At 32.6% G+C, this 25,739-nt stretch overlaps 3 protein-coding genes across 7 annotated transcripts; 1 reads left to right on the forward strand and 2 right to left on the reverse strand.

Moving 5' to 3' along the window:
* Nucleotides 1-768: 768 nt before the first annotated feature.
* On the reverse strand, nucleotides 769-12,235 carry LOC132708847 (synaptic vesicle glycoprotein 2B-like). 3 transcript variants are annotated; one of them, XM_060681476.1, is made up of 8 exons: nucleotides 12,020-12,235; nucleotides 3,777-4,037; nucleotides 2,907-3,150; nucleotides 2,666-2,828; nucleotides 1,655-2,203; nucleotides 1,328-1,590; nucleotides 1,113-1,272; nucleotides 769-1,050 (listed from the first exon to the last, which is right to left on the reverse strand). In XM_060681476.1, exons 2-8 carry the CDS (start codon nucleotides 3,912-3,914, stop codon nucleotides 867-869), a joined length of 1,701 nt encoding a protein of 566 aa, XP_060537459.1. In that variant the 5' UTR covers nucleotides 3,915-4,037; nucleotides 12,020-12,235; the 3' UTR covers nucleotides 769-866. The 3 variants fall into 3 exon arrangements, with proteins under 3 accessions (XP_060537459.1, XP_060537458.1, XP_060537460.1); XM_060681475.1 differs by lacking the exon at nucleotides 12,020-12,235 and adding an exon at nucleotides 10,350-10,497; XM_060681477.1 differs by lacking the exon at nucleotides 12,020-12,235 and adding an exon at nucleotides 7,555-7,696.
* Nucleotides 12,236-12,773: 538 nt separating this feature from the next.
* On the reverse strand, nucleotides 12,774-17,113 carry LOC132708693 (E3 ubiquitin-protein ligase ariadne-1-like). Its single transcript, XM_060681196.1, has 7 exons — nucleotides 16,775-17,113; nucleotides 16,525-16,680; nucleotides 16,404-16,469; nucleotides 16,136-16,351; nucleotides 15,681-16,048; nucleotides 15,206-15,622; nucleotides 12,774-15,154 (listed from the first exon to the last, which is right to left on the reverse strand). Exons 1-7 carry the CDS (start codon nucleotides 16,979-16,981, stop codon nucleotides 15,073-15,075), a joined length of 1,512 nt encoding a protein of 503 aa, XP_060537179.1. The 5' UTR covers nucleotides 16,982-17,113; the 3' UTR covers nucleotides 12,774-15,072.
* Nucleotides 17,114-18,271: 1,158 nt separating this feature from the next.
* Nucleotides 18,272-25,467, forward strand: LOC132708692 (uncharacterized). Of its 3 annotated transcripts, none has more exons than XM_060681192.1 (5): nucleotides 18,272-19,915; nucleotides 20,567-20,626; nucleotides 21,838-22,038; nucleotides 22,561-22,953; nucleotides 23,253-25,467. In XM_060681192.1, the coding sequence occupies exons 1-5, from the start codon at nucleotides 18,657-18,659 to the stop codon at nucleotides 23,416-23,418; spliced, it is 2,079 nt and encodes a 692-aa protein (XP_060537175.1). In that variant the 5' UTR covers nucleotides 18,272-18,656; the 3' UTR covers nucleotides 23,419-25,467. The 3 variants fall into 3 exon arrangements, with proteins under 3 accessions (XP_060537175.1, XP_060537177.1, XP_060537178.1); XM_060681194.1 differs by having other exon boundaries at nucleotides 21,838-22,002; XM_060681195.1 differs by lacking the exon at nucleotides 20,567-20,626.
* Nucleotides 25,468-25,739: the final 272 nt, after the last annotated feature.

Genomic DNA, 25,739 nt, shown 5'->3' on the forward strand with positions numbered 1-25,739 from the left:
TTTTAGAATACCTCCCGACCCCCCAGCCCCCCCATTTTAAATAGGTTCCGACACGGAGCAAGGCTGCGTATATGTGCCTAATATGAAGTCGATTGCTTCAAATTTCGTACACTTATCGTGTTACATAGCAAGGTCCAAAAAACAGTCGAAAATCGCGAAAAAAAGGTGGATAGCGGCGTCGGATCAAGGCCATTTCTTATAAGCTTATGTGCCTCGTGGAGGATAAAAAGGAGGCAAATTTCAATTTTGTAGCTCCAACGGTTCAAAAGTTATTTAGGAAAAACCAAAAGACGAGAACGGAGAACGGACAGACAAAAAAAAATTTTTTTTTCGACGGTGATCATTTCTGTACCAACGGCTATCCCATGGGACCTACCGTTACCGAGATATGAAATTTTTATACAAGCGCAGATACTTTCGAAAATTTCGATTTCACCGATTCTCGAAAGTAACCAGAAAAAAGCAGCGCTATACGCACTAATAGTAGATGAAAGGACAGGCTTTTATATGCGCTTTGGACACTGGGTCGCCGAATGAAGTCGCCGATAGTAATTACATACTGCGCACTGTATTCAATCGCGAATAAAATGAAACAAACTAATTTGTTAAAAAATATATATGTATATTTGTGACAGAAAAGTTGAAGGAAAAACATTAAATAATAATTTATTCGTAAAGCTCGAACGGAAATCTTAAAATAACCTAGAAATGAAGTAGGTACCTACTACATAGGAAACTATAGATCTCGGAGAATATAATACGCAAAAATCAAGATTTAATAATTGACAGTATATTTAATAAAATGAAACACACAAAACAATTTTCTTGGCTTAACAAATGTAACACATTGAAGCTAAAATATGGTATTAAGCCAAAGGTTCGCGTGTTGTGTTCGGTAGGAATAAACATAGGAGACCACCTCCGATCAGAAGTCCCGCCACTATAAATGTAGGAGCCGGACAATACATATCTAGCAGCGTTGCTATCACGATGTTACCAATGATACCACCGAGACGAGCTGCTACCATAGATATAGCAATACCTGTTGCCCTGTGAACAGAAAATCAACAGATATTTACGGATATGCATCTTCCAAGAGGTCCATAATTTACCTGAGATTGGTTGGGAAAATTTCTGTGATCAGACAATCGAGAGCCGCATTACCACATGATATAACGCTACTAAACGTCGCCGATACTGCCAAGTTTTGAGTTTTATTGCGCACAAAGTACATAGATGCTGCGCATGCTCCAGACGAAAGGGTACTGAACACTAAAATAACAAGTTTTGACATGTCCACAAATCTTTTGCTAAAGCAAGCACTCACCCAAAAAAAATTTTCTGCCTAATCTGTCCATACCAAGTACTGCTATGATATTGCTTGGCAGGGCCGAAGCCACCGTAATCAACGATTCCATAAACACTTCTTGACTGATTTTTCTGTCGCATACCGGGCTGCCATGGTCTTGAAGTCCGGCAGATGTGATGTATTCGACGACTTGGCACACCGACGCTGTTTCGTTAGTATATCTTCCATACGCGTCAAATCTGTTGAACATTTCTGGGAACCACATCATGAGTCCGTAATAACTAGAAGATCACGAGTCCATGATAACAACACATAACCCTCGAGACGTTAACAAAAATAACTTACCCGATGTGGAAAGTAAAATTGATGGTGATGGAAATTAAGGTGAATTTCAGAATTGGCGATACAAAAAGTTGTCTGCTGTTATCGATAATGTCGGTTAACATACTGAGGTATTTTCCCTTTTTGGCTTTTTGTAGAGCATCTTCTTCAATAGCCTTTTGATATTCTTCTTCTAAGATCAGATGTTTTACCGGATATTCTTCAGCTGGATTACCGGTGTTAATATGATAAATATGCTTGAAAATTGCAATGGCTTCTTCGCTTTTGCCTCTAGTTAACAAGTATTTCGGACTTTCTGGCAAAAAGCAAAGCAAAATGGCGACGATGAAAGATGGTAACGCCATAACAAGTAAGAAGATTCTCCATGAGTTGTAAACAAAGTGTTGAGTCGTCAGATCAATTTCAGCTGGTATGATTAACCATGCAAGACCTGCCACGAACAGGTTGCCCAAAGTCCAGAAAGCAGCCATGAACGAAAGCATGGAACCTCTTTTGGCTTTGGGCTGGAATTCCGCAAAATAGGGCCAGATTACTGGCCCGCTACCCCCGAGTCTGAAAATGAAATATAATTACAGCACTATTCGATAAATGGCATTAAACAATCAATTAGGCGTATAGTGACGTAATAAAATATTAGGTAATTTCACATTCAGAATTGCAACTGTATCTTAATTGCCATTGAAAATTTTGCAAATCATTTATTTGGACACGGATTTATAATCAAAACTTTCATCGACAAATACGTATTCGTTTCAGACCAGTTTGGTCGTCATTGACTTGAGAAAAAAACTGCTAACCATTTACGCAAATTTATCAACAAATTCGAAACAGAGAAGTATAAATTTAGTATAATACCGATAGAAACATAATGCGATGTTTTCCTGGTGATCCTCGGAATATAAAAGATCTGTTGCTACGCGAATTTTTTATTTGATGATATTTTGCAATTTTCACTTGACAACTATGTTCATATAGCAAAAGCACCTACGATAAGATAGGGGTACATATACTTACGCCGCCCCGTTTAAAAATCTGAATAACATGAACCATTCGTATGACTGGCTAAAGCTGGAAGCCACTATGCATACGGCGTTCATGAAGGAACTTACAATGAGCACCTTTTTACGCCCAATCGCGTCCGCTACTGAACCCCAGCTGTAGGCCCCAGCCATCATCCCTAAAATAATGATCAAACAGAAGGTTTATTTAAAGTAAACCGCTTAAATTCGATTTTGGAGCGGTATGTACTACTTACCGATGAAGATGATGGAGTTGAGCCATCCCTTGGTTTGCGTGTTCAGATTGAGATCGCACTGAGCTGCCGGTAGGATGAAGGACATCGAGATGACGTCCATCTCCTCCGAAGTGCTCACGAAACCGCATATCGCTAGCAGTAAGTAGTGGAATTTGCCATATTTAGTTAACTCGATGGCTCTTTCGAAGTCAGCCTTGTCACTGCTTCCTTTTTCGATGCTTCCTTTTTCTACATCGGCCAAGTTCTGAAACCACAGCGTCAGTCAGACAAAATTCACCAAACTAGGCACACCTCGCGCATCGAAACACCGAGAAAATGGCATCGGACCTACCATTCTATGTCACAAAATATACGAACATTGCAACCCAAGTGTAATAAATTATAACTAATGTTTGTGATTAGTTTTTACTTAATTTTAATAAGCGCAATTAGAAGAGGTTCGATTAAAACAATTTAACTTTGTACCTGCACATAATTTGCAGTTAAAGCTTTCATTTGATTCCGGAGCCGCTTTGAAAACCTGCGTTAATTAAATATAAATATAATCAATTTCGTATGATCTGTTTATGGTGAGATTTTATTTTAGCTAGCTATTAATTACATACAAGATATAATTTGAATATTAGAACTTATGTAAAAAATTATACTATTTACAAAACTTCTGGAATCTTCCTGCATCGGTTGTTGTTAAAACGAACTTGTTGGCCATATATATATATATATATATATATATATATATATATATATATATATATATATATATATATATATATATATATATATATATATATATATATATATATATAAATCTTGGGCTCAGGCTTTGGCGAAAAAAAAACGAAGGAGCGGAACTTAATTTTATGCACATACCTTTGGCAAGCTGTTTTTATGGTATGGTGGTGGTACGTCTTTGAGCTCAAGATCTTTGGATCCGCAGCCGTTTAAGACACGTTCGTCTTTTACATCACAATTTTCCGTGTGTTTTAAAGGTGGTTCACCTTCTACCATTCTATGTACGAGACGACTGGTATTTGGCTCGGCGCTTATAGGAAAAAAGGCAGTTATTTGGTGCGACGGGGATGGGGCGGCGGCACTCAGTGGGGGTAGCAGGCTTTGGTCCTGACGAGCTTTCTGCAAAAATAAATCAAAACACGGATACCTATATAATTGCCCTGCCACTTTAATCGATACCGTTAATATTTTAATCACTCTTAGCAAACAGGTAGCTAAATATTCATCAATGCCTTGGATATTGCGACCATAAAAAACAACGTTATTAATTATCAACTTGGGCACCAAATAGGCGTGGACTCGTCTGACAAAACTTAAATAAAACACGTTGTTTAATAAGATTAACGTAAGAATAGTAATACTCCGTTAATCGCGATTCACTATTTCTCCATTCCAAGTTCACGTTAATTTGGCTAATTATACAAAAATTGCATTTTTACTGAACATTTATTTGTCATGGCAAATTAAGGCGGGATAAATTATTAAAAAAATTATAACTATTTACCAGGCATATATTTATTTGCATTTTTTTAAAATATTTCTAAAATACAGTCCTGAGCGATGACCCAAGGTTTTTTTAAATATTCAATCTAACTCGTATGATCAATAGGCCATAGACCATTACGAAATAAATGAAAATATATATTATGTACAAGTACATAGATTAAGACTTGTTATATTAAAAAGAACAATAACATAGTCGGACATATCGTAGGTTCTGTGCGGTAATTATTGTTCTCATGATAGCCGTATTTATTTAAATGCTGCGGCTGCAGACAAGTACAAAATAATTAAAAGGATTACTCGTGCAAACAAAAAAAGTATTTTGTTATAACATGAACTGGAATAACACCGGCGTAGTACACTTTAAAAATTAAAAGTACATATTAGCGGCAACGGCAACTATCACGTCGACATTCGTTAATTTTGAATTTTCCGCGGCAATTCCAAAATTCGTATTTAGGTATCGGCACTTTAAAATTACGCCGCCGCAGGTATACCCGTTTTGACATATATCTAAAAATATCACGACACTATTAATAACCTTGAATAAAATCATAAATTAGTTAAATTAATTAAAACAAGTTCTATTTTAGTTCTGTAACAAGATTTTGTTCATTGACAAAGAATAATTTTATGTTGCGCTCAAACTACTGGCCTGGCAACTATAAATTTCGAACGCTTGATAATTGAAATAAATTTTTGCACGTGTGGAGGAATTTCAAGTATCGAATGACGAAAGTTCCAAATTCTGCGGTGTGACGGTCAACACTTCACGGTCCTGCATCCGGAGCGTGATAAACCAAACAAATCCAAACAGTAACGTTCACTGTTTATATTGAACATATCAATGCAAAGTTAACCGGAAATATTTGTGCAAAGGAAAACTCCTTTACGAGAAGGATACCGCTATTCATTTTATCACATTTTTCCCTAAATGTCCAAATCTGAATTTTCAAGATCGTTACATTGAAAAAAAATGCGGCGCTGGTTCAATCAAGGTAACCTCATTTTACAAAATTGGGAATTTAAACCTCATGCGAAGACGACAAAATCTACTTCCGCACGTAATTACAGCATCGGCCGTTAATACGATATTTACATTTACGAGATTTTATTAGATTCTACGAGAGATCTATTAATTTATTTTAATACAGTAGCAAAAAATCATAAAGCATGCGTAGGGGCTTCGAACAATCAGATACGCACTGATATGATTGTTCCAGAACTTCTAAGATTGTGAATGGAGACACTATACGTTGTTGACTCATCATTTATTATATCAATTGGTCTAAACAGCATGCTGCCTTAATTAATTTGTAATTGGAAACAATTTATTTTATAGCTGTACTTTTGAGTTGTCGCAAATACAATTGTTTATACCGTTTGTTATCAGAAATATATCTATTATGCAGATCCCAAAAAAACTTTAACAACTACATTTCAATCTCGATTTTGTCTTACTTGATTGACGTAGTTGTTAAAACATGTTACCCCAATCAAGGCAAAAGTAAACTAGGCGTGTCCCGCTCAAATTCAATTTAAATAACTATAACGTAAAACCCGGAATTATTTATGTAAATCACGCAGACACCTCAAATGATGTTTCCCTATAGATTTCATTACCAGAAAACAAAAATCAAAATATTTAGTGTTTTTAGACGCTTAATTGATGCAAACAATTAATAAGTAATTAAGCGGTATAGGCATGTCAGTTAGGTTCGTCTTAAAAAGTAATCAATTGGATATAAAAATACAAACGTTTTCTCAAATTGGCTAATTGATGGTCTTAACGAATTAATTGTCGTATACAAATTTTTAACTTCAAATTAAAATGACCTTGGTATTAACTGTTTTGTGTAAATACAATTTTTACCAGATGGTCATACTATGTTATTCATACGCAATGTTAATTGAACTCGAGAAGATCGCAATATTGAATACGCACCGCCATTAGAAAAATACGAAAATTTCAACCACATCCAAAAACGAACAAAACCAAATAATACAGAGAGTTTTATCTGTTTCATTCAACATACTAAACATACAACTAATACTGTGATTTGGTATTTCGTTTTTCAATCGCCATTTGAAAGAATGCTCGAAAATGATTGCAGACAATTCGCAATCGTAATAGCGCTTTGTATTTTGCGATATGTTGCGATACGCGATAATAAACAATTCGCAAAATTAATTTTCTTGCACGTTTAATTAAGTTGTACTAGCATTTGAAAGCGGGCGAAAAATCAGACAAATTAACTATCATATTATTAAATTCGTGGTGGAAATCGATGACATATATCTTAACAGAAAATTATAGGCTTGACATACAAACGAATGTTCAGAATGGCCCAATATCCAACGTCCTAACATCAATTAAGAAATTACTGCAAGAATAGGCCAAATATATATATATATATATATATATATATATATATATATATATATATATATATATATATATATATATATATATATATATATATATAATTTTCTTACAGTAATTAGTTACAGTCGTCTATAATCACAAATCGGGAATGATAAATTCGGACCAATTTGAAATATTTATTAAAAACTGTTGTTTCTTGTTAATATCAGCCTTTATTTTAAGCTCGATTTAAAACTCCGTTTGGGCGTGTGTAAAACGAATACGTTGAGAAAAAAAATAATTGTAATAACAATTATATGAATAATAATAACTTCCAAAAAAAGAGCGATTTTAATTTAAAGTATACGTGAAAATTAAGGAAACTTACGGGAGAAACTTTCGATGGCAGAATTTTTTCGATATTTAAAATTTCGAGGGTAACCATATACGTCGCGAGACCTGAATTGACTGCCATTATACCTTGTCATCAAGGGTTCACATTGGGCAGCATTTATCGCGCTGTATATATGCAACGAACTTGCCAACTTCGGCAATTTGTTTATTGTATATCATTTAGTTTTTGAACGAATTAATATTTAAATGTCAAAAAGCTGTGGTATTATTTGATGAAACATAACAAAATTGATTTGATATCAATTGTAGGGTACAAAATTCAAACAAATATTTTAATATTTTATTAATCGTAATTTTAATAAAACATTCGTAAAAAAGAAAAAGTATCAAATACGCTATCCTGCCACAACTTACATGATAACTCTGCGAGGTGCTGCAATAGCAAAGTCACAAAATGGCGTTAGATGGAGTAGAAAGTCTTTTCTAAATAGATGCAAAGCAGTTCCATTAATAGACACTCTCGAAAAGCTGATCCGCGAATTTTTTTTTTGTGATATGAAAGCGAATTATTTTCCCGCGTCTTCTTTGGTTGGCACACCTGAATTGACTGCCTATACCTTACCGACTGGCGCGTTTATGGTGGGAATTGAACAATAACAGACTTGACGGCACTTTTTTGTTGTTAATTACTGCTAGTATACGCATTTAAAAGAGGGAGCATATACAAATTATTTCTGCTATTATACACTCAAAAAGCGAGATTCAATGACCACGAGAACGATGCGATAACATTGTTGATTTATATTATTATTAGGTTCGACTAATATTATTTAATTAATTTGATTCAATACAAAGATGTTTAAACCAATCATTGATAAAAGCATTGCTTTCCCATTGAAATGTTATGTTTTATGGATCTTCTCTTTTATTTTTTACATTCAATATATTTCAGTAAAACTCCAAAATTAAAACGAAAATAACATATATATTAAAATAATCGAAAATCCGTCAAATGTTTCCAAAAAGTCTTAAATGGTGAAAAAAAAATTGTCTGTGGCGAAATTTATACAGCTTCAAGCTTTCACAGAATAATTAGTTTGTAATGAGTTGAAAAATACCACATTTTGTTAATGATTAATCCAACACAAAAAAAAGTTGACTGTGTTTATCCGTAGCATATAATTAAAACCTTGACGAATATACATCAACAACAATTATGCGACCACCCTGTACGAGAGTAATACGTAAAAATAAATCCGACAGAACTATTATTAACAATATCAATTTGCCACATCCAGGAATTATTATTGACGATGTTTTACCGGTTTAAAAAATTTGATGGGTTTTTTCGGAGTAGAATACGCTAAATACTCCCAACGCGTTTACAATTTTATGTCAATTTCGAACAAAAATTACAAGTAAATTTTTTTGGATAATAATAATAAAGCTATTATTTTCAAATTACGGGAAATTCGAAACAAATCAAGTATGTATCGACTTAGAAAGGCTTAGCTCTAAATAAACCGTAAGCAAAATTCGTAACTAAAAAAAAACAATGAAAGGAGGTTTAGCCAAAGTGAATTAAATGTTCGGCTGTTTGATGTGTTAATAGTAGAGTTCGTTTTGGAACTTTGAAAATGCTACTGAGATACGGAGAAGACCACACTATTTTTCACCATCTTCATGGAATCACGTGATAGAATATGATCAGATATTTAATTTTATTTAATATATCCGTCATTTTTATGCTTTTTTCTTTGTTCGCTAAGCTTAGATTCGATCTCCTAGCAGTGCAACCTTAAAACCCTATTATTGTGTACCCTTACTTCACAAATTTGTTAAATGAAATTTATGTAGTTTCAGTAAATTTAATTATTGAATTGTTATGAAATTGAAAATATTATATTATAAACATTAATATGAAAAAATATTAGTGAATTTTGTGTAAACCAAATTATGGCAATAGTTATTGATCAATCTGATTTTATCATCAACTTGGAATTATGATTGACACTCATGTAAAATGCGCAACAAAACAAAATGAGGTGTTTTTAAACATTAGACGCAATAAACAACTTGAAAACTACTTATTCTGGCCATCGAGACAGGAAGATAACATTTACGTAAGAAGAAACAAAAATTCGAAAAAATATGCTGAAATGATAACAGAGTGGCGTGGATTGTGGGGAGTAGAATTACAGAAGTATAACGCATGTTCTTCAGCAGTAGATAAATCTAAAAGTTGCTATCATTGATGATAACATTCAGGGCCTTATACAATTAATTTGTTTATCTTACCGTTGAAATCCTTCTCTAAAATTCTCTACTGATCTTCTGGATGTCAACAATTTCGCTTATTAGTGCGTCGTGTTCCAATGGTACTATTAATGAAATCTGGTTTCAGCAAGAACGCTTAATTTCTCCATTATCGTTACATTTAACTGATGCAAACCTTCGTTAATAAAAATTTTGAGGACCAGAACAATTACCGGATAACATTTTAGGCAATAGCGAGAGTTTAACGGGCAATTTTGAAAAAATTACTAAATATTTTGAAGTATTTGTATCCCGTACTTCACGTTTTTTTTTTGTAAAAAACAAACAAGAACTAAAAGTTCAGATTTTCACAAAATTATATATTACATATATATATAATTTCGTGAAAATCTGAACTTTTAGTTCTTATTTATTTTGACAAATGGATTTTGATCAAGTGGAAGCCACCTCAGTTCAATTTTTTTTTGTAACACACAACGTCCTTAAAATTTCGAAATGTTTGAAAACCGAAATCTTACGTCAAACGTTTGCATACGATTTTATCTAAATCTCTTCTGTTTGTTCATTAAGTTTTACATAGAAAGTCATAAATAAGAATGGGGAATGGCAATAAAATTATTACAATATCACACAATGTGACTGGAATCTTCGTATTGTCCCGGGATTACACAACGTTTGTGAATTTGTTCAAATCTAGCAATTTCCCTAATGTTTTTAGGTCAAATTTTGTGGGCAACAATAAATGATGGAATCAATTACCGCGATGACAAATTCATTATCGCCCTGGCGTTAAAAAAAATAACGTTCTCTTGTGCCTTTTGACTTTAGCAGTTAACACGTTTTCAACAATAAAAGCCATTAGACGTGTATCAACACAATTTTCTTGGAAACAAAATAACTTTGGGAAATATTGGAATTTCAAAACGACTTACCTTTAGTTTTCAGTAGAGAACTTTGCCCAAAATGCGACTGCAGGGGCGGACCTCCGCAGTAAAGACTGAGTTTGGAAAACATGGCGAAACTTTATATAGCAGCGCACCAAGCAATGAATTGTGATCACTAAGTAAATAGACAGAGTGACGATGTAAATACGCTAAGGTTTAAATTAATAATCACAATTAAATCCACTGCGACGGAACAGAGCCGGAAAACTTTAAGAACAAGGAGAATTCAGCGAACCGAGCTCGTTTCATTTATTAGTGTCTATGAGGTCCGTTACGTAGTTTTCGCTAATATTTCAGGCATTCATTTATATTTCGGCCTCACCAAATTGTGCAATTAAGCGTAATTCCGTAATTTACAGTCTGGTAGATACCTAACTATACGATAAAGGGGGTAATACTTTTATTACTTGATATTATTTTGATTTAAACAATTACATGTAAATCAATTGGCCGTAATATAAGTCATAATTTAGCACGTGCCTTCTGTGAGTGTAATTTTCTAATTGCAGCCCTTCCTTACCACGTTCCTACTCCCCGACATGTACCTACTAATTTTTTAATAATTACATATTTCTTGATGTTACGTCATTGTGATTTAAACAATTCGATGTAATTAAATTCGCGATACATATCTTCTGATTATTTACCGATCTTCTGGATTCTTCCTACGTCCGTTGTTGATGAATCGAACATGCTTACGTTCCGCTAATTATCCTGTTGGTTTCTTCAGGGCTTACTTAACTGAAACTGTAACTCAAAAATCACTGTCAAATAAGCTCTGAAGAAGCCAACAGGCTGATTGGCGAAACGCCAGCAAGTTGGATTGATCAACAAGCGGGTCAGGAAAAATCAAGAATATTTGTAAATAGTATTACAGGAACCTGTGGAAGTTTATTTAAAAAAATATCTAATTTGCTGTAAGGTACAGTCCTTATGGCGCTGCTATACAGTAAGTAAACGATAAGCAATTGCTATGGCATGGTAATTTTCTGATCGTTACAAAATTCTTGATATTATTTGCATATATACAATATAATCGCAAATATAACGTGTTATACGGTAATTCAGTAGCCCAAAATTACCGAAATTCGGGTTACTGAATAACCTTGTATTTTCCATGTATTTATTTCAAAATTTCCGGAAAATTATTGCACAGATTATGAAGGTGTAACTAATAACGAACAGTAGATAACTAAAAAACAAGCCGTAAAACTTTAAATGAAACGTTTTCAGGCTTGAGATTGGGATAAATCGAAACGTATTATCGATATCACACAGATTAGACTACTTTTTTTTATTTACTATTGCGATATTATGCTTAATGATTAAGTATATTTTTCTTTTAACCTTCGCTGTTATTAAATAAGAACGCAGTTAAAATTATTTACAAAAATCAGTATTTCAATTATAATCTGCGTTGATGCTTGTTCAAATATCATTCATAATAGCGTTGAACTAGATCTTTATAACAGCAGATATAAATTTGTTTGCGCTAACCAAATTTGAACTGAGACAAAACTTTAATTTTTCAATATGAACAAAAAAAACTGTTGAAATTGAAAGCAAATCAAAATATGCAAAAGAAACTATATTCAGTGTTTTCCACCAAGTTTCTCATTAACTGTCTAAGGTCACTTTATAACTAGATTTAAACTTACATCATTACGTTTTCGGATGTATTTCTGAGCACCAATTTTGAGCCGAAATCCTTCATAGAGTCAACTTTCGATCACTTTCATAAATTAGCAGTTTCAAAAAACTAATTTTAAAATATTAACATTTTTAAGGGCGAGATAAAAAATTTACACGTACATACGACGCTACGGTCACTTGCTATCATTATGATGGACAATAAAATTTATTCTATTTGTTAACAGGTCCCAAAGCAAGGTCTTTATAATCCCCTATTCTTTGTATAGGCTACTTACTTGCAATGATATCGCCTGTCAAATCATTAACTCGTTCGTGTAGGTATATAATAACAGTACTAAAACAAACCTAATTTGTTTTTTTCGTAAATTTTTCGCTTCCCCGTGCGTGTCAATTATTTTTAAAGTTGATTCCGTTAATAATCTTAACTGTTTAATTTCACTGTACACATTTTGTAGGTGTAAAACTTGTTTTCCATCAGTCTAAACTCAAAACAATCTCTTGGCTTTGTTAAAAATAAATCCTACTAAAATATGAAAACGCAGATTCATTTTAGTGACCAACAAAATATTAATCACGTAAAAAATTAAAAAAATAGAGACCGCAGAAATGAAAAAAGGTATTATGACTTTATGAAATACAATTTTAATGAGCATCAGTTTGTGTGAAATATTTCAGACAGCAAAATTTAAAATAAAATCTTAATGCGAAAAACAAGAGTAAAATAAATGGGCGCCAAATAAAACGACATGCGATGTTTTTAAAATATTTATCTATAGCAGTAGTAAACTAGAACTTAATGTTAAATATTTACAATTTTCTAGGGATTCAATGCCTTAATACCAATATTACAAATTTACAACTATCTTAGGCAATCCAATCATAAAAGTATTTCGAATTTTTTAACCGTTTTTAAATAATTTAAATTCTAAAGAGACCAATACAAAACTATCATTCAGATAATTATTTTCGTATCATATAAAATTGTGAAGTAAAATTTGTTTATAAAATATCTTCACAGGCTAAAACCACGAACAATAATAATCCCAGCAACTTGGAGCAGCCAGGAATAGTTCATTGAAATTATAAGAACATTGCGACTTCATCAATTTCCCCTTTTTTTTTCTTTAAATGATAAAAGTTACAGGCAACATACTTCGGGATGAGATACGTTACATTAACTCTTCGCTACATGTGCTTGCGGTAATTTGTAAGGTGATCGTGTCAAAAATATAAACCTACTAAGTAGTTCAAATATACAGGGAGAATAGTTTAGCCTCCTTACGTTATGTATAAAAGCTTAATTTGGCAACTCCCCATCGATTGTAAAATTTATATTACTTTTCTGCAATTAGGAGTTTTTAGGGCTAATTGTTTTTAATATATATTGAAGGTTATTAAATGCATCCAAAATCATCGAGATTTAACGTGCTGATATTCGGGCAACACTTATGAAACAAACTATGGGGATTTGATTTCCAAGATAATCTGTTCCCAAGAAACGTGGTCCACACATATGGGAGACTCTTACATGCATAATCCTTGGACCTAAAGTTCTTTGCTTATGTAAACTATTACCCAAGCAACAATTGTCAAATAAACTCAACAATGTCTATATTTTTAATTTTATTCCATTCAAAATATGTGAAACTTTTGAACTGCAAAACAGTCTTTTTGGAAAGAGTTTAAATAGGAGTCATCATTATGACGAGCTTATGCTTTATTGATTTTCCAAATATGTGCATGTTCAAATTTCGAATCTACATCACTTATTCTAAAAAGTCAAGAATTTCAGATCAAAAATTACATGAATTTGAATAGCACGCAAGGTTCCCCACCCTATGACCAAATGAGATCCGCATGGGAAAATGTATAAATATAGCATTTTGTTTTAACGGCCGTTATTTCTTCCTTATAAATATAATAAAAGACAAATTACAATGCACAAAGACTGTCTCTAAAAGCAGCATACCAAATATTAACGGAAACAACAAAACCAGTAAAAATATAAATCTGGAAGAAATAAAAGGTTATCTATCATCTAAATAAGTTCCTTAATTTCTAAAAACTCCAACAACGCTTAATAATATCTAGAGTGAAAAATAACTTTATCACAAATCGTTGTATGACAGCTTGATATAAATATGTTGACAATATATTTATTTCAGAATTTGGCAAAATTTTGCTATATGTGATTTTCAAAGAATCGTCAATTCGTGTAAGATGATATTTAGCAATTAAGAGGCAATGTTAGCGTTTAATCAAGTTCCATTACACAAGACAGTGCTAATACTTGTACTTTCTGATAAGAAGGGATCCACTTAAACTTTGAAGTAAAACAAATATCACCTTGCCACAAAATCGTGCTCTAATCAGAGCAATTGGCTACATTTTTAATTATACAAATTAAAACATATAACACACAATGGGTCACCATTTCATGGTGCGTCATAAATACTTGCATATCTGAAATTCCAGTTTTCAGATCTATTTATTATTTACATAGATTATAGATCTCGTATAGGAACTGAAAATTTATTAATATACTACGAAAAACCTTTATACACCAAAAACTTAATAAGTTACATTCTAAAAATGTTTCCTTTACCATGATATCTGTTGTTTAATTAGTTATTTGGTAATACCTTTATTTAGCAAACTTGCTCGGAAGTGCTTATTTACCTGTGTTATCCATCTCAGTTGCAAACCAATAAAAATGGTCTAAACTGGGTAATGGTTATTTAAATTCTTGGTTTGCTTTTAAATTTGTAAAATTCTATCTTGTTTTGACAGCCTATTTGAAGGCAAAATCAAAATACTTTAGAGCTTACCCCCTACAGGCATGGCAAAAAAAAACCAAGAGACTTTTCATTTGAGTCTAAGTGGTTAGGAATTGGGAAAAAGCGCATAAAACGTTTACTTAAAGATTTTAAAAATCTGAAGGTCCAAACCAAAATCAAGAAATGACAAAAGACAACACAACTGTAATAATGAGGTAACCAGCTATTTGTTCCGGTTTTATAAATACATATAATATAAAAAAAAATTACTCAACATTCAGCTATTCATTATAATCCCACCATTCCTTTTCATATCCTTCATGTACATGCTCTAGCAATACTTTTCTCCTACTATCACAATACCTATAATACAAAAAATATTAAACAAAACACTTCTAAATGAACAATTCTTACCTGTATTTGTCTTGAACCTTTTGTTTAATATCCGCTAAATTTTCAGACGTAATATCCCTCTCCAAGTATTCGGATAAAGTCTCTGTGGCACTTTCCAAATCCTTCTGGTTTTCTTCAAAGATCACAGACTGATTATTCTTCTGCAAATAATAAGCAAACACATAGGTGTACATCAAGGTCTGTCTGCACTGACACAAAATATCAACAGCCCTTTTCAAAAACTGCACTTCAATCCAGCTCATATTATGTTGCTGCATTTCCTCCATTTTTTCTTTCACAGAGGCATATAATTTGTGTTCAAACTTTAATGATGCCATATGATTCATATAACGGTTACAATAAAAAAGGTAACGTTGAAGAGCAGATCGGGATTTTTCTTGGGCATCACGTGCAGCTTTAGCTTCATCTTCATCGTACCTAAAATGTAGTGTAAATGTTATGATTTTGATAACCAGTAATTTGCGAATCAATTCACCTGTTACAATTATACCATGAACTTCCATGTGGTTCCCAAGGTCCCAGACAAACCCAACAAAAATCAGCTTTGCAATTTTGATTTTTGCAAACCATATGGTTACAGCCACCATCTTTCTCAATTGTGACATTACATCTTGGACATTCTTTGGTGTTGGCAGCAATCCAGTTACTTGTTTCTGAGTCATCATCACACTTTTTAATCCATTTTTTCAGTAAATGACATTTGACAGGCTCATGCCAATTTTCACCACAAGAGAAACAAAAAGTGTGATTACACTTACAAGTTACTCTGTGAGGCTCAACATACTGGACTTTAATAGCATTGCTACAATCAGGTGAAGGACACCACCTTAGTAACCTATTGCACTATAACAATAAAAACAGAGAATTAATTTCGAGTAATTTCTAATAACCAACACCTATAGCTTTACGAACAACTTGTTAGCAACTTACTTCAACAAAACTATTGGTGATCAAATGCTGATACTTGAGCCTTACTTTAGAATCTCTAACCAATCTCATAACGCTTGCATCATCTACCAAAATATCACATCCATGTGCGGCGCACGCTATAGTCTGACCAACACCTTCTTCCATTATTTTGGTAGTTAAATATTCACACCAGCAATGGATACAAAATCTATGCCCACATTCCAATCCCGTCATATGCTTAAAACAATTACTATATATCACTACCTTATGACAGGAAAGTTTTACTTACTGATGATGGCAAAATCATGAAGCATATTTCACATTCCTCTGTTCCACTTGCAGTACGTTTCTGAGGCTGAAAAGAATATTTAAACAATTAAACTCCAAGTTTTGGTTAAAATATGCCATACCTTAGCACGAACGGTGATATTTAGCTTCTTAAATGGGTTAATAACCCTGGCTTCATTAAATAACTGATCTTGATCACCATCGTAGAATCTTTCCATAAGTTTTTCTTTGTCCCATCTAAAATGGTTCAACAAAATTCTAGTTGTCGTTGCTGGAATCTAAAAATAAAACTAATAAAAAAAAAGAAAATTTGGGGCAAAGAGAAAATGGTACTGAGGTTATGACATTAGAAAATTATGGTTTTCCAAATACCTCAACAACGGAATTCACGTCTTTTATAGAATCAACCATATGTTGAACTATTTCTTCAGTACTAAGGACTTCATAAGGATAATCGTCCGATTCTGTCTGTTTTTCTCTATGTCCAGTAACTTCAACTTCCATTGCAAAATCTACATCATCTCCACTGGATTCGTTACCTGAATCGACGTCGTCATAAGTTTCTTCCTCAGAATCCATTATAATTATGTGATATAATTAACGAATAATCGCAATTCAATCACAAAAACAAATAATTATACCCAACAAAGCACACTCCCTCAGAAATACATTTTTTTACTAATGCAGACCAGAATCACAAACTCAAAACTGACGTTTGATTGACTTCTAAATGTCATGCATTAAGGTTCCAAACCAAAACGATGACACCAACATATACATTCAGGGACTTACATTGGTTTAGGCAGCCTCAAACAGATGGAGCATAAAAGTATTTGTTTATATTCGATTTTCTTGCTGGTGAAATTTATGATATCCTGATTATTTATTAACTTTATAGTATTGGGTCAGTTACCTCTAAATACACCATTTCAAATAATTTGATTAAACATTAAATTGGTATGATTAAAAAAATTAAACGAATGTATATACAGAGTGTTACAAGGCGACGAAAATTTTTGCTGCAAAAATGTTATTTCATTTAGCATAGACAGGAAATCTATTTTTCGTACTTTTGTCAGAAAATACTTATTTTACCATTTCCGTAATTATGTATGTCCTCTCTGCGCAAAAGTTCCATATGACGTCACTACTTCAATGCGATGGTTATTGTAAAACTTAATTTGTCTTCATTCTTAAGCGTTCGTTGAAACGAGTTTATTTTATTTTACAAAATATTTAGCTTTATACTATTTTTTACCGGCATATACCCATTAAAATTAACTAACATAGAGATAATTTATAAGGATTAGAGATATTGTGTTTACTGCGCAGACGTGTCATCATTTTCTTGTAAAAGCAATTTCATTAAATTAGTCTCGAAAAGTATATTTTTAGTATATAAATAAAAGGGTTTTGATTGCACAATCAATATTTTTTCTAATGCCAGTAACCTTGAAAGGAGGAGCTTTGCAGATTTATTGTAAATACGGGAAACTGGGAGACATAGTTCAAAACTCTAGACTCAGCAATTAAACAACATCAGTTTCTAACGTTGGCTTCTCTATTAATATAAAGAGCATAATAACTGATTAGAAACATATCCTTGAACAGTTATTTATTAAGACCTTGGAAAGGCTGTCTCTAGCCTCGTTCGGGGTATTCTGACGTCATCGTTAACTATGTCGTCACATAAAGCTAATACAAATTGGAGCGCTGCTATTGGTTGAAAAGGCATATCGGCGGCCATCTTCTAATAAGTAAATGAAAGGAGAGTCTGAAAGTGGGGTACGAGCCTGTGGACGAGATTAGGCGAAACGTTCCCGTACACCGACCGAGCCATCGAAGCATGCGCAGTTGACAGGTTTTGGGTTCTGTGTATGAAATGAACAGAACGCGCTTGACTTCCAAATAACGCTTATAACTAAAAAAATCGATATAAATGAGTGTAAATACTGTGGAAAATTGACAAATATTAAGTGAGTCAAAGACTTTTCACAAGTTCTTCGCGTTCTTTACAGAACTAACAATAATAGATCAGGTAAAACATCAAGTGTTCCCATGGATGGTCTATGGCCGCTAAACAAGTAAGGAGTAAATTCGCCTTAACCTCATTCAATATCTTGTAAACAAGATTAGAATTAAGAGTCTGGCAATCTAATGAAATCAACACATTCTGTAATGAAATAAATGTCAGTTATGTGAAAGAACATGGAAAATAATTCTGCCCCACATTGAGTTCAATAAAATTAGCGCGATGAATAACCATGCAAAAAACTTTTCAAACTCTAGTACCATTACTACCAGCAATGTCAAACAAGAAAGACAGGACGAAGCCGAAATACGAGAACTGGCAGCAAAATTTGTTGAAGCAAATAAGGCTAAAATGGCACTACCTCAGAGACCTGCACAACCTCCTGGTCAAAGCATGAATATTTTGAGTTTTTTATCTAGTGACAAAGCGAAATTAAAGGGATTAAGTCAATCAAGCCCTGAAGAAAACAAAAACATTGACGAGGATTCATTGAAAGGCCGTTTTGGATGGGCTACCATGGGAAAAACCCATATTCCCTACATTATCCGATCAGGTGAAAACTATTGTGCCGTACGGATGGTGGAGATGAAAGTACTCAACAAATGGTTAAATTATTTGCACCAAGATTTATATAACTGTACCAATATTAGAAGCTACTATATTACAGAGGTTGAGGCAAGACTCCTTAATGAAATAAACCTAAAACATTGTGATTACCAATTTGGAAGAGAACAGTTTACGTCTAGGGATTTAATTGTTAGGCTTTCTGATGCAAATGAGTTCTATCAGTTCTTAGGTCATTGCTACCATAAGTTAGTGAATAGTTTGGAACCTAATCAACCAAATCGTTGTGGTTTTATCCGGATTAACCGGGAGTCAGTGGTTCCATACACTGTTTATAATGAACAAAAATATGTGCCGTTATTTTATTTTGAGGGTGAAACAGATAACCTAAAATTAAGAGCTGACAAATTAGAAGGCTGGGATCTATCATACTTAAAATTTTGCTGCAAGGTTCAGGGAATACGGAATGAATTGTTTGCACATGACTCATGTTCAGTGATTAGTTTAAATGATATTAAAAATTATTTCCCTCCTGGTACCCTTTTTGAAGATTATTGGCCCAAGAAGAATTTAGATTCTTCACAGCTATTAATTTCTGGAAGGACAAGTTTACCACAGAATGTGCACTGGACAAGGCAACCTATTGCTCCTCCCATTTCTACACATCCTCCGCCGAGTCCGAAGCCCGCCACTCAAGCAAAAGCTGCTAACAATGGTCCAATGCATAATGTCCATGTTTTTTCAAACTATGGTATTGCCGGAGGGCAACCTCCTTACCACGCTGCCCAACCTAGAGCTGCAACATCTGCTGTAAGGGCTACATATCCTTCTGCTCCTTCAAGGCATATGAGACCTGCTGCTAGTTACTATGGGAATATGGGTCAAGCACCACCTCCACCTCTTGTACGATCATCATCGTAAGTAATCGTGGTTTATTTGTGGATTAGCTCATAACTTCCCTAGTTTTTAATTCACATCAATCCTTTAAGGAAATTGTGCTGTTAAGCAAGTGAATGTTTTCTTTCTAGGTTGCGGGTTACTACTCAGGAAAACTAACACCCAAGTTATGTAAAAGCTCTTCCCAATCTAAAAATTTCTAACATATTTAATTTGTAAATTATTCACATACAATGAGTTTGCCTTATGATTGAACTTAAATTAGTCCTAGAGAAAAAGTTTATTTTCAGGTACAGCAATTTTGTGTTTTGTTTAAAGATTGGTCTCTAGTAGAGATTTTGCTTAAATCAGTTATTGTTCTGTCTGTAGTTAGCATATCTATTAATAATCATGTTCACCCTCAGTTTTCTAATTTAATCTAGCAAAAACTCGCAAGTTGTAGATATAATACAATAAGTAATACAGTATCTTAAACAATGAAAGTTTTGTTTCTGCAAAATTGAAAATTAGTTGGGTGTTTAATAATTAAAATAAATTAGATCATTTAATTAAAAGTTTACGCCCTGTATGTAACTGAAAGAATTTTTTTGAGGCCAATGTTATTATTTTATGCCTTTCTGTTTTGACAATATGCCCTACCAAGCAATTTAACAAATGTTTCCTTTGCCTAGTTTTCGATTTAATCCAGCATCTACTGCTGCGTGTGATCAAAGGCTGGACGAAAACAGTTGGTGAGTGTAGTGGAATTGTGTAAACAACACACAGGATGTTTCAGTACCATAGTTGATATTCAGTTTGTCAATTTTTTGTTGTTAGAATTTATTTTTCATTTTCCTAGATATATATTTTTTATTTTAAATTTTGCGTTTAATACAATTTTATTTTAATAAAATTGGCCTCTTAATATTTCTTTCAGGCATGGTTGGTTTGTTTGGTTTTTTTTCTGTTTTGATTTTGAAATTAAAATTCGTTCTTTTGCCTTATTTTGCTATTGGTGTGGAAATTGCTTAATTTGTTTTGTTTTGTGTGTTGTTAATAGAACTAAGGGATTATCAGATGCTATAGTAGATTAACAATGGAATGCATGTTCATTAAAATAACATTTCAGTTCATATTCCGTATATTTGACCATATATTTCTTATAAAAAATATAATCAACATCCTAAATTTAGTGAACAACAGAAGTTTAACAATTCAAAATTATTGTTTTAGCCTTTTCAAAATATGAAATATGCATGCATCGGCATTGAAAATAACGTGATTATAGTTTTATCAAAATTGGTTATAGACAACAACCAAAATTGAAATAATTTCTCTTTATTACAATAATAATAATAATGGCGTTCAATTTATAACAAAAATAATCCTGAGTTCGTATTACCTATTTGTATACCATAATCTATATGTAGATTGTAGGTTGTATCCTATTTGTATTACATATATAAAGGGCTTAATTTTTTGTTGTGGTACCTAACATTTTCTGAAAATTTAGAATAGAAATCATCAATTTTTTGCATTTTAACATTATTTTTATTTGTAGTTTACAAGTAGGTGTGTCTAAATATACGGAATAACGCTGATTTTATAATAGCATGGGCAACTTTGTGGGGGAAAAAAATTATAGGTTCTATCAATGTGAGTTTCGTTTGGGGCACAAATTAATTCTACATCTAGGTAGTTCCATACCGCCTTAAGTGTAAATTAAATAATACTGCCGCATTGTAAATATTATTGTTTCATTTTATTTTATTTATTTCATTTTAAACGTCAACATATATATTATAACGCAATACAAGCATAATTAAAAAATTTACAGCAATGGTGCTATTGAGCTAAATGTACAAAATATGTTGTAATTGTGAGCTAGTAACATATTAATATGAAAAACTATAAGCTAATTTTATTTACAATTTGGCAATTTCAAATTGATTTTTTTTTATAGGATAGGTCAGTATAATGCTCAAACAAAGGCAGGAAACTATATGGTCGTTGAGCCAAATCTTACGCAAAATAGTTACCACCAAGCAACATCCCAGGCCAACTATCCCCCACCACCCTTACTTCAGCATATGAATGGGGGTATATCAAGATATGAAGTGCCCCAAAGGTATGCCAGTGATTTGCTTGACCTGGATGCGTGCAGGTCAGTTAAAAAAAAATCGAAAAGTATCGCTTCATTTTATTTTTTAGCGCTTGTGTATTTTCCCTTGCTCTATGACCAGTTTGTAAGTTTGTTTTATTTAATTTTCGTGTTTAGTTTGGCTTTGGAAATTAGCACAATAAACATTTTAATTTTTGCATGATTTAGAATTTAACATAGAAGTAAATAATAAATAATTGTAAAACGCTTAGTTCATATTTCTGCTACAGCTTAAGTTTTTTTATACCTAATTCAAATTCAATATCAATTGTTATGATAGCTTTAAAGTTTTTGAGCTGAACGATTGGTTTAGTACCATATTAATTGGCGTTTTTATTATGCATTTTTATTTTAAAAAGAAAATGATAATAATGTGGAAGAATAGCGTTTTTCCAGTGATAAGCACACAAAGTTAATTTAAAAATATATATTCTGTTGTTTTCTGTAGGCTGTCATATTTATTTTGAGATGTGAGAAAAGGTGTAAACGTCCCACTTTTCAATAATTCCTCTTTCTTGTTTTTAGAGATGGACTAAATTTTGGCACTAATCGACAAATAGAGCAATTAGTAAATCAAAACCCCGCGCATCAAGCTTCGTCTCGAACGGAGACCAGTACTTCAGCAGACGACCGACCTGTTTTGACAAATGGTCGACCATTAATGAACAATGCGAATAGAAACAAACTTATTAATTTGCCAGAATTATCCCCTACCGGTAGCACAAACATTCCATATAAAATGCATAAGGCTCACGTAGAAGGAAAAATATTGAACTGTATCAATATGAAGGCTGGATTATATACCGAATTGCTAGTTTCCTTACAGGACCTTGTTACAAATTTTTTTAATAGCGTCCCAATACAAAGTTGCCAACAGGTGATGCAAGTATTGGGGATTGAAGTATATAAAGCTAATACGTAAGTAATATAAATTTTTATCTGACCAATATTAATTGTTTCTTTATACATAATTTTTTTTGCGGATGTCACAAATCATTATGCAGGATATCACATTGCTAAGGGTAATTGTCAGAATTATACCCTTAAAATGTTTCTTTCTTGAGATCAACACTATTGTTTGCGCTGAATATTTGTCAGGACTTCAAGCAATTTTTTGAAATGACAACTATAGGAATGATAATATTGGGAAATATATATTTTTTAGAATATCCTGTATGTAAGGTAGATCACAAATTCTAAAAGTGCATTTTTTTCAGAGGCCAAATTCGGGTACTATTTGAAAATGGAAAGTGTCAGAATTTGAATGAAACAGTACCTTTAGTGCAAGTGAGGAATGTGATAGACTTTATGCCCCAATTAAAATATATGTTAAGAGGCATGATAACTTCGGATGTCGCAGCAAAAAGACAAAGAAACAGCTAGGGATTGTTGTATTGGAGGCCCCCATGGATGAACTTGTATAGTAGTTTCCTTGACAACTACTATCCACATTGTAACAACTATAATCACTGTGACTATTTCGAATACGAATCAGATTGTGACTATAGATACGGCTGGTACTGGTGAAGTGAACTGTTTTGTCAGTCCTCCAATATAACGCAAATGGTTTTTAAAAATTGTTCCTATAAAAGTGTAAAAACAAAATAATCATGGACACACCACAGTTTAGAGAAACATACTTCGAATTTGAACAGTTTGCGCTGATGTTTATTTTATTTTTTATTTTCCAACACTAAAACTGTGCATGTGACATTTACAGATATTTCTATTTAAATTAATTATTTTAAAGTATATATTACTTTAAAAAGCTAATATAGAACCTGTGGTTCCAAAATAAAACTAAATATAAAAAAAGATTTAGTTTTATTGTATTCCAATTCCTTGTGTGGATTATTGATCGCTTTCCGGGAAAACATTTCTTTTGTCAGATAGATGCGAGTATTTGTAGATTTTTAGGAGCAAGGGGCATTTTTAAATAAAGTTAGATAAACTTTACAACCGGTAAAGTGAGATGTAAAGATAAACCACAGGTTATTGGGTGTAAAAGGTGAACATATTCTTTTATTCGTTTGTCTAAACATATAAACATATTCGCCCACTCTAGTCCATTACAAACATTGTGAATCACTACCCCCTAAACTCATAAATCTAGACCTTTTCCAAAATCGTAAACGTGTGTATATATTTGAATCATCGAATTTGGAAAAAATATTTATGGGCTTTATGCCAATTTAGTCTTAAGTTTTATTATTGTTTGTTTAAAAATTAATTTAAATAGAAAAATATCTGACAATTGCCTCTATTATCATATTTATTTATTTTATTATAGCTAAAGATATAAAATAGTTGTTAAATCAATGTGAGATGTCCAGGGTAGGGGATAATTTAGGATTGCGTATTCTGAACCATTTAGGATATGACTAGTGATGTTGACTTTCTATTTTTATTTATTCAAATTGATTACCTGATTTGTAAAATTCACTTTTGTTCAATTGAAGATCTGATAATATCTCATTAAATGCATTTGAGAATTATTTTTTTAAGAGCTTTTGTGTTTTCTCCTGCCTGTGATATATCAGAAAAATTACAGATCAGTATTTTGAAAATAATTTCAGCTTGCTAAATATACATTCAGCATTTCGGTCTTTATGGTCAGAGACTTTGAAAATATTTTCCAATAAGGCACTTACTTCTGTGTTTATATATATAGCATTGTATATAGTAATTGTCTTTAGGCAAACCATAGATAATTACTTTTAGCTCTTTAAGTTTTCTTTGTTGAAAAAGTCTTTGTGATAAATCCTAAGTTGGACAGTCTGGTTCCAATGTTTTGTAACCATATGATGATGTTAAACCTTGGTCAAGGCGTTAATATTTTAAATTTCGTGTTCTGACCCTACAACGCCTTGTATTAAGTTTAAGTTAATGGTTTTAGATTGTTTGTACCACGTCGACCATGCCAGATTTATTTGATCAACTTTAATTTAAAATTGTAGCGTTATCAAATGTATATTGAGATTTTAGCAATACAAATAGAATGTGCCGCTTGTGTTTGGTTTTGTTGCCCACAAGCACCAATATTGATAGCAAATTTTGAAATTGTATATTTAATGATGTATCATATTGTAAATACCTAAGTTATTCTCATTTCATCGCCCATTTTGAAAGCAACTACTCTGACAATAAAGACCAATATTAAACAGCTAAATGTAAATTAAAACCTTCAAAATTAGTTAAAACAATATTGATGGCTGTTAGCTAATCATAAAAGGAATTCGTGTTTGGCTCTCTGGCAGATTATTCCCTATTTTAATTCATCTATGTATATGTATACTGTAAGGAAGACGTCTGTAACATTTTTCATTTCTAAAGGTTTTTCTAAGCAATGTTGTTACATATTTTTTGGCAAATTTGTTTGATACTATTATTATTAGACTTAATGTTACTATGCAATGTATATATTCGACATTACCCAAATACATCTTTTAAGTTATATTACTAATTTATTTCCGTTCTTTTTTACACCTGTTCTTCGCATTTCAAAATCAGGCTTGGCTTCTCAATCCGAGAAAGTAATTGTAAAAAAAAATTGGGCCGATCAGATTTCTAGAAAATACGATTCAATTCCTTTCCGAGAGAAAATACGTGATTAAATACAAACACTTGCTGCCCTAGGGAATGTACCGTTCTTTTCCAATTAAATGAGTGAAATCCAAAACTCGTAGTGAAGTCATGAGAAACCC

The sequence above is a fragment of the Cylas formicarius genome, unplaced genomic scaffold, assembly GCF_029955315.1.
Source record: "Cylas formicarius isolate icCylForm1 unplaced genomic scaffold, icCylForm1.1 PGA_scaffold_12__32_contigs__length_19106922, whole genome shotgun sequence".
Lineage (NCBI taxonomy): Eukaryota > Metazoa > Arthropoda > Insecta > Coleoptera > Brentidae > Cylas > Cylas formicarius.

Excerpts from the sequence above, each read along its gene's own strand:
- LOC132708847 (XM_060681476.1), bottom strand. The coding sequence starts at position 3,914 with ATGGTAGAAGGTGAACCACCTTTAAAACACACGGAAAATTGTGATGTA. Across the intron at positions 2,204-2,665 it reads AGATTTTTAAACGGGGCGGC|ACTCGGGGGTAGCGGGCCAG; the intron begins GTAAGTATATGT and ends TTTCATTTTCAG. Across the intron at positions 1,273-1,327 it reads AGGCAGAAAATTTTTTTTGG|TGTTCAGTACCCTTTCGTCT; the intron begins GTGAGTGCTTGC and ends TTGTTATTTTAG.
- LOC132708693 (XM_060681196.1), bottom strand. The coding sequence starts at position 16,981 with ATGGATTCTGAGGAAGAAACTTATGACGACGTCGATTCAGGTAACGAA. Across the intron at positions 16,681-16,774 it reads ACGTGAATTCCGTTGTTGAG|ATTCCAGCAACGACAACTAG; the intron begins GTATTTGGAAAA and ends TTTTATTTTTAG. Across the intron at positions 15,623-15,680 it reads TCATGGTATAATTGTAACAG|GTACGATGAAGATGAAGCTA; the intron begins GTGAATTGATTC and ends ACTACATTTTAG.
- LOC132708692 (XM_060681192.1), top strand. The coding sequence starts at position 18,657 with ATGAATAACCATGCAAAAAACTTTTCAAACTCTAGTACCATTACTACC. Across the intron at positions 20,627-21,837 it reads AGGCTGGACGAAAACAGTTG|GATAGGTCAGTATAATGCTC; the intron begins GTGAGTGTAGTG and ends TTTTTTTTATAG. Across the intron at positions 22,954-23,252 it reads GAAGTATATAAAGCTAATAC|AGGCCAAATTCGGGTACTAT; the intron begins GTAAGTAATATA and ends CATTTTTTTCAG.